Source organism: Chenopodium quinoa, unplaced genomic scaffold (assembly GCF_001683475.1).
Source record: "Chenopodium quinoa cultivar QQ74 unplaced genomic scaffold, ASM168347v1, whole genome shotgun sequence".
Lineage (NCBI taxonomy): Eukaryota > Viridiplantae > Streptophyta > Magnoliopsida > Caryophyllales > Amaranthaceae > Chenopodium > Chenopodium quinoa.
Genome location: NW_018744080.1, coordinates 1,552,759 through 1,560,774, shown reverse-complemented (window position 1 = coordinate 1,560,774; position 8,016 = coordinate 1,552,759). Strand labels below are relative to the sequence as shown.

Here is an 8,016-nt window from a genome sequence, read left to right as displayed (position 1 = left end):
ATGGTATTGTATGTGGGTTACCACATACAACACTGTATATGTAGCATCACTTGAAAAGATAATAAAAAGGCAACACATCATGACATCAATCTATTCGCCATATCCTCATAGATCTCATCATCAATATTTAATGGCATTAATGTTTAAAATATCATAATTACACAAAAGAAGTCTTCTAATTCAAATTATTTTCCTTTTTCTGAATTTATTTATATCTTAAAGTCTAAACTAGAACAATACATGTATATATGACTAGTGAGACTCTTAGTTATCAGAAGTATATGACTAGAACAATATGCTACATTAATTTCCTTAGCAACAACTCAATTAAATTAGAAGACTAAGTAGTTGTCAAAAAAAAAAAAAAAAAATTAGAAGACTAAGTAAAATTTACAAATTATTACATCACATGTATGCATGAAAACTTCGCTATGAAATATGGGAAAACATCTCATATATAATAAGGGTATGTTCTCATTGACTGAATTGAGCTGAGCTGAACTGAACTAAACTGAAATGAATATTTGATAAGAGAAGGAAATTAGGAGTTGAACTGAACTGAACTGAAATGAATATTTTATAAGAGAAGGCAATTAGGAGCTGAACTGAACTAAACTGAAATGAGCTGAGCTGAACTGAACCGAACTTCAACGTATGAGAACAGACCATAAGTGAATGCATTGAAAATTGAAAGAAATCCGTTTCTAAAGCCCAATCGAAGTTAATGTATGCTCAAGCTTAAACTTTAAATGCAAAAAGTGCATCTGTGAACAAAGCTTGAATAAATCAAACTCTTAACAATTCAGCCTCAAATAAAATGTTTGGAACCTCATTTTTTATCAAGATATCTCGTACACTAATATTTTCTTACTAAACTAAGCTCAAAAAGACAAAAAATCGGCTCATTTTGGGTTCGATCTTTTTCAACCTTATTCATAAGATGAGACTAGAAATAACATTCGAATATAAATAAAGCCCATATACTTCATAATCCATATGAATACTTTAGAAGTGAAATCGTCCATACGTCATATACGAGTAGTTTTATGAATAAATAAAGTACTCCGTATAATTCATATAAGGCTTTTTTTTTTTTTTTTTTTTTGAGTTGTTGTGGTCTGCACTGCTAAGCTACTCTGCTCTGTTGACCTACTATGCTCTCTGGCAGAAGCTCAGAAGAATAGAACTTAAATCGTCTATACAAACATACGGCGTAATGGCGTATAGTTTAATGAAGAAGTATTTTGGACCAAATAGTCAAACACACCCATAACTCCATAAGGCATAAGTCTCCCTCCACTTGGTAAGAAGAGAAATTCAAAAATGAAGCATACGCTCAAACATGTACTATATGTCTATATGCAATTTTAGTACACACTATAATGGCCCCTCTTCTCGAAACCAACACTCCACAACAAACACCACCTAAAAACAACATCGATACCAACAACAATCTCCACACTTTAAACACCTTTCAATTCAAATCCTAATAAAGTAATAATGCTTCCCTTTCGTCTAATTCTTTGGCCTCTTCTCCTTCTTCACTCCTCTGCAACTCCTTCTTCCTCTGCTACTGCAACACCTTGTTGCTTTCTCCTCTTTCCACCATTTTCAATCCCCAAAAACCTCCATTTTCAGCCATGAAAACACCCACATTTTTCACCCTTTTTCTCCTCGTAAACCTCTCTTTTTCTCTCTCCTCTTCCCTCAACTCCGACGGTCTCTCCCTCCTCGCACTCAAATCCGCCATTACTTCCGACCCAACTCGCTCTCTCTCCTCCTGGTCCGAATCCGACCCGGACCCATGTAACTGGGTCGGAGTCCGCTGCAATGGCGACCGAGTTACTGACGTCACTCTCTCTAACAAATCGTTAACTGGGTATCTCCCTTCTGAACTCGGCGCTATTCTCTCTCTTCGTCGTCTTTCTCTCTCCTACAACAACTTCTCCAGTACTATCCCACCTCGTCTCTTCAATGCTACTTCTCTCACTTCCCTTGACCTCTCTCATAACTCACTCTCCGGCCCGATTCCGGCCCAAATCGAGTCTCTTACGGGCCTCCGGTTCTTGGACCTTTCATCGAATTTCCTAAACGGGTCGCTTCCGAGTGGGCTCAGTGAGTTGACGTTACTCGAAGGGACGCTGAATTTGTCGTATAATCAGTTTTCCGGCGAAGTTCCGGCGAGTTTTGGAATGTTTCCGGTGATGGTTAGCTTGGATCTCCGGCATAACAATCTCACCGGAAAGATTCCTCAGGTGGGGTCGTTGCTTAATCAGGGGCCTACTGCATTCGCCGGAAACCCTAATTTATGCGGGTTTCCGTTGAGTTCGCCGTGCCCTGAAGCGCAAAACCCTAATGTGATCGGAAACCCGGAAAATCCGGATGACCCGAAGAGCCCTAATTTGGGTAATGGGGAGAATTCAGAAAGTGGGGGGAAGAAGACGATTTCAATTTCGTTGATTTTAGGGGTTTTTGCGGTTTTGATTGCTGGGGGTATTTTGGTCTTTTTGTTCATTGTGAGGAAGAATTTGAGGGCGAAGGAGGGTAAAATGGGGAATTCTAGTGAGGAGAAGATGGGGAAAGGGGAGATGGTGAGTCACGTGAGGGTGGTTGTGGGGGAGTCGGATGATGATGAAGGGAAAAATGGTAAATTCGTGGTGGTGGATGAAGAGGGTTTTGGGTTGGAATTAGAGGATTTGTTGAGGGCATCAGCTTATGTAGTGGGGAAGAGTAGGAGTGGGATAGTGTACAAAGTGGTGGTTGGCGGTGGTAAAGGATCGGGTGTGGTGCCCCCTACGGTTGTTGCCGTCAGGAGGTTAAGCGAGGCCGATGATGTCACGTGGCGGCTTCGTGATTTTGAGACCGAGGTGGAGGCAATTAGTAGAGTCCAACATCCAAATATAGTAAGGTTCAGGGCATATTATTATGCACAAGATGAGAAGCTGTTGGTGTCTGATTACATTCGGAATGGCAGCTTGTACACTGCATTGCATGGTATAATCTCTCTTTCATTATTGTTATTGTGTTAATTAATGCTGCCTAGTTCAAAATTCAAATTCTTAGTACTGTACTTTGTTTCTTTGTTTAATTAATTGGTGAAATTATTTGTTTATGTTTGAAGACAAGGATGTAAGTTTGTTTGTGGTATCATTTAACACGGCTTCAGATTTAAACGTAGCGCATTTAATTTTTTAATGGAATGATTTACCTCGTAAAATGAATTCTAACATGAATGGAAGAGCCTGCTCATGTGTAAAAACATGGTGACATGGGTTTAGATATTATTATAATGATCAATCTGATGTTGAAATAGGAACATTGGTGCATAGGAGGCCTTTCTGTTTGTCTAACAAACTACTCGTATTGTAGCTTGGAAAATGTGATATGAAATTCAAGAATCAAATCATAGACCTAGTACCTACTGTTTTAAAAAAGTTCATGGAGGCGATAAGAGTCCTTTTCATGAGGCACATTTCTTGAAATTTAGGATTATTAGCTTCCATATTTTCGTACATTGCACGAGTTATAAACTTAATAATTATGTTTGACTTAAATTACTTGTGTGATTTTATTGTTCCTTGAATCTTAGATAGTTACTATGTCACCTATAGACTATGGTATTTTTCGTACTAGCACTCCAACAATATAGTCACTTCTTACTAAATACAAGTAAATTGCAAACTCAATACTCATAATTCTTGCATTCAAAGAAAATTAACTATAGGTTTATGATAAATAGATATTCAGCGCTGAAGAATCCTTCGGTAGCTCATTAAAGTTAAACTCTTACTCCGTATGTTACCTTGTCCTAAATACTATATATGTATTCAAACATTTTTAAACTATTTATTTTCAATTCAAAATTTAGTTTATAACATGGCTTGCTTTTGGGACACTCTCTATGCACTTGAAAATTCATCTTTCATGTAGATAGATTTATGTAAAAACTGGTTGCATATGTTAAATTAATGCTATTACTGTGCCTTTATGTGCTTTGCATGTCTCTTATATGCCTTAGAGTGCCTTTTCAAAAACTGCTATTATCTGATTTGATTTCTAGAATTTTTTTTTAAGACTTTTTGCCGTGTGCATTTAAAGACATGTACAATATAGAGCAAGTCCACCGAGCAGTTGAGTTAAAAGCAAATGGTGAGGCTGGAGATGCTAAAATTGTTATCAATACCATCGTTGCTGGGTCTGTAGTTGTTAAGATTTAGCAGCGATTAGTCTAATTACCATCTGAGTACCCGACTAGTTGAGACTCAAGTAGTCAAGTGTTGAACCAGTGGAGAAGCATTGTGAAAGATAAGTTACAAGTTGTAGGAGACTATGAACCAATTTCTAACCAGCCTTTAAGATTAAGAAAAGATGGTGATATTTCGTCTATTTTTACTGAGTTAGACAATTACATATTGATATGGATGAATTATGTAGTGATATTATCCTTCTTTTGGATTGCCTTTTCCACATCTAAATAACTATAACAAAGGGAAATCATTCTATCAAGGGTGGGGGACTCTTGAAAAAGAATATCTTCGATAGAATAGCTGCGTCCAAACTCCGAAGGTTCAAAACCAGAACCATATAACTGTGTCCTTAAAAAAGATATTGTATTTGTCATCAAATAGGCATATGTTGGCAGGAGAGGATCAGGGGAATCAGGAAAATGGTTGACAACTGGTGTTGCTACCGTGCAAGACCGTAGGGACTAGGGAGTAGTTTCTTGTTGCTATTTGTACTGTACCATACTTTTAAACGGTAAAGATATGCAAAAAACCACAAAAGTTGAAAATTTAAGTTAGGAAACCTTGCCTCCTATGCCCTACAGACCACACCACTCGGTCTACGATTTTTACATGTTCTCATTCAAATGGCTGAACAAGCAAGGGAGTCTGATACTCTTGAACTATTGAACTGCGGAACATGGGAATTTTTGCTTGGAAACCTGATAATTGATTTGGGTTCCTGGTAACCTGCCAAGCTAGCATGTGCTTTTTAGCACTTTAATTGTTAACATAGGCTGTATATAGTGCGTGATATTGAGTCTCTGGCTTTCCTTGTACTTGAAGGGGTGTGGTGGGGTGGGAGAGTAGTGTTGGGACCTTAGGAGTTAGAGTTGATAAGAGGGGTACAACAGATTACATCTCCTAGCATGATTGGCCTTTTGAAGAGGGATACTCACTTACAATAATGGGTGTTTGTAGCTTGTAAGATATACTGAGTAAAGCAGCACGTTCTACTTGTTTACATGTAGATAATGGGCTAATGTATCTGTGCAGAATTGATTAAAATGGCTGGGGTTTTTTTTAGAGTTGAAAGATTGTAATTGCTTTGGATACATCATACATGTATTTTTCGGACATTACATAGGATTCATGGATTACATCTCGTGACATAATAATGATTACCAACAAACATCTGATGTGTTGTTTTCCCTGGTATTCCTTGGGCCATCTTGTTGATACATGCCTCTCCACTTCCACATACAATACACACTAGATCATCTATTGCACTAGAATCTAGATGATGTATCCCACCTATATTGCCACATATTCAACTGTTAAAACTATGTGATGCTAGTATGCTACTGCAGTACTGCATAATCTTGTGATCATTTATCTGAATGGCACTTTAAATGGACTCATTTTGAGTATTTTACAAAATCTGTATCATGAGCTTTCTGGGAACAGTTTTCCCATAACCTTTGCCTCCTTACTTTTTCTGCATTTGAGTTGAACAGCAATCTTCAGCGTTGATTCCATCTGTGTCAATCTAATATTTAATGAGATTTCTCTATAATCATAATCAGGCTCAATGCATGTGTGTCACTAGTCTTATCAATGCCATGATCTAAGCTGTGTGTGCTTCTATTTGCTAATTCCATGCTGGTGACTTGGTTTAGGTGGATCCTCCAATGATTTGTCACCTTTATCATGGGCTTCAAGACTGAAAATCGCACAAGGCACTGCAAGGGGTTTGATGCATATTCATGAGTGCAGTCCGAGAAAATACGTTCATGGAAACATTAAATCATCCAAAATCCTACTTGACGAGGACCTTAATCCGTACGTCTCTGGGTTTGGTATCAATCGTCTCCAATGTGGGCGCTCAAAATCAGCAAACCCTTCATTAAAAAGGCCCAGTTTAAGCCAGTCTTTCTTAACAGGCTCCAAGGTCTTGGGTCCATCTGTGGTTGCCTATTCAGCCCCAGAGGTCCAAACTAATGGTGGCAAGCTCACCCAAAAATCTGATGTTTACTCATTTGGGATTGTACTGATGGAGATATTAACTGGTCAGCTACCAAGTGCAGGACCTGACAACGATGAAAAGGGCTTAGAAAGCCTTGTGAGGAAGATTTTTAGGGAAGAGAGACCTTTATCAGAGATCATAGATCCAGCTCTGCTGCATGAAGTTCATGCCAAGAAGCAGGTATTGGCCACATTTCATATGGCTCTAAACTGCACAGAGCTGGACCCTGAGCTGAGGCCGAGGATGAGAACTGTTTCTGAGAGCCTTGATCGTCTCAAGTTTCAATGAGAAGTAAGATGTTAAATAGTGTAAATGATTGTTAGAAGCATTAGGTTAACTCAATTGATGTAGAGTATCTTTGCCTATCTTCACTTCTTAGTAGTGATATTTTGTAGTAAGATGCCTTGTGTTGGTGTCAAAACTGGGAAGCGGGAAGAGTGTAGAATTTAGAAAGAATGATATCGTTACATATGCTGCCTGAATTTTTTTTTTGCTTTGCTCGGAGGTTCAGGGGGTGCATGGGAATTGGGAACCAACAGAAGTGACTTGACTATTTAGTGTGACCTATCTAGTTGATTGAATGACATTTGGTGCTAACACGACTAATGTTTGAATCGATATTTAAACTTTATTGGCTTCAATTTCAGTAGAATATGGTCTAGTGATTGTACAAACAATAGCTAATTGTGTTCTAGTTTTTCTAATTTTATTTGGGAAATTCTCTTTGGTAACCACAAACTTTTATCTTTTCTCAGTGATAAAGTCAGAAACTTTTAATTATCAATGGTAATCACGAATTAATATTATTAAGCAAATGGTAACTTAAGTTAAATATTTATTAATTCTTTAACCATGGTTTAGCTACAAGATTGCAAAAAGACACAACTATCCCCAAAAACAACCACATCTCCCTTCCCCTGATTTTCTTCCTTTCTTCTTCCAACATCAATCAACAGAAGACCGACCATAATCAACAGAAGTAAACGCAACATCGGAGGAACCCTCACACTCAAGGCTAACCAAAGGAAACCGCCGCTGAACACGACGATGACTTCGACTGGAAAAGTTGATCAACAAAGAGAATAGTAGGACGAAATCATCTTCAACCTCCCTGTTCATTTTTCTGCAAAACCCAAATTTTTGTTTGATTTATTAATTTATGCAGATCTTAATCTTAAAGCTCGAAAAGATAACACTGGATGATTCGAAAGTTCAGCAACTGAAGTAATTCGTTGATCTCTGCAAATCTTATCCTTCCATTCTCGAGCAGGCGACGACATTGATCCAAAAAGGATCGAAATTGCCGAATTGGGGTTGCTTGATTGTTTGCGAATTGGTGAAGAGTGGTGGCCGAAATTGAATAATGTTAAATAATTTTATAATTAATTTAAATTCAATGATTACGTTAATGTAGGTTTGCTCATTACTCGTTATTGGTGTGGCCGGAATTGGGAATTGGGTTCCCGTTCTATTGCTTTATTGTTTGCGTATTGTTCGTTAGTGGAGGTGGTTCAGGTGGTCTCTACAGCGGTGGTTCAGGTGGGCGGCTGTGGTGGTAGTTGGGGCAGTGTAGAGGAGAAGAAATAAGGGGGAGAGAAAGAGGGGAAATAGGGGAAGGGGGTTTCTTCGGTGTGCAACAGCACAAGGCTGCGGTGGTCGGAGGTGGATGTCTCCGGCGGGGGATGTGGCTGAGACGCCATCTCCGGGACGGGGGAAGGGGCTGGCGGTTGGCTGGTGGCTGTGTGGTTGGGGAGGGGTTTGGATTTT

At 38.7% G+C, this 8,016-nt stretch overlaps 1 protein-coding gene across 1 annotated transcript; it reads left to right on the top strand.

The window, feature by feature from the left end:
* Nucleotides 1–1,098: 1,098 nt before the first annotated feature.
* On the top strand, nt 1,099–7,215 carry LOC110691430 (receptor protein kinase-like protein ZAR1). The gene is made up of 2 exons (XM_021868354.1): nt 1,099–2,994; nt 5,903–7,215. The coding sequence occupies exons 1-2, from the start codon at nt 1,641–1,643 to the stop codon at nt 6,535–6,537; spliced, it is 1,989 nt and encodes a 662-aa protein (XP_021724046.1). The 5' UTR covers nt 1,099–1,640; the 3' UTR covers nt 6,538–7,215.
* The last annotated feature ends 801 nt before the right edge of the window (nt 7,216–8,016 follow it).

Coding starts and splice junctions, on each gene's coding strand:
- LOC110691430 (XM_021868354.1), top strand. CDS start 1,641: ATGAAAACACCCACATTTTTCACCCTTTTTCTCCTCGTAAACCTCTCT. Junction 2,995..5,902: donor CTTGTACACTGCATTGCATG/GTATAATCTCTC, acceptor GACTTGGTTTAG/GTGGATCCTCCAATGATTTG.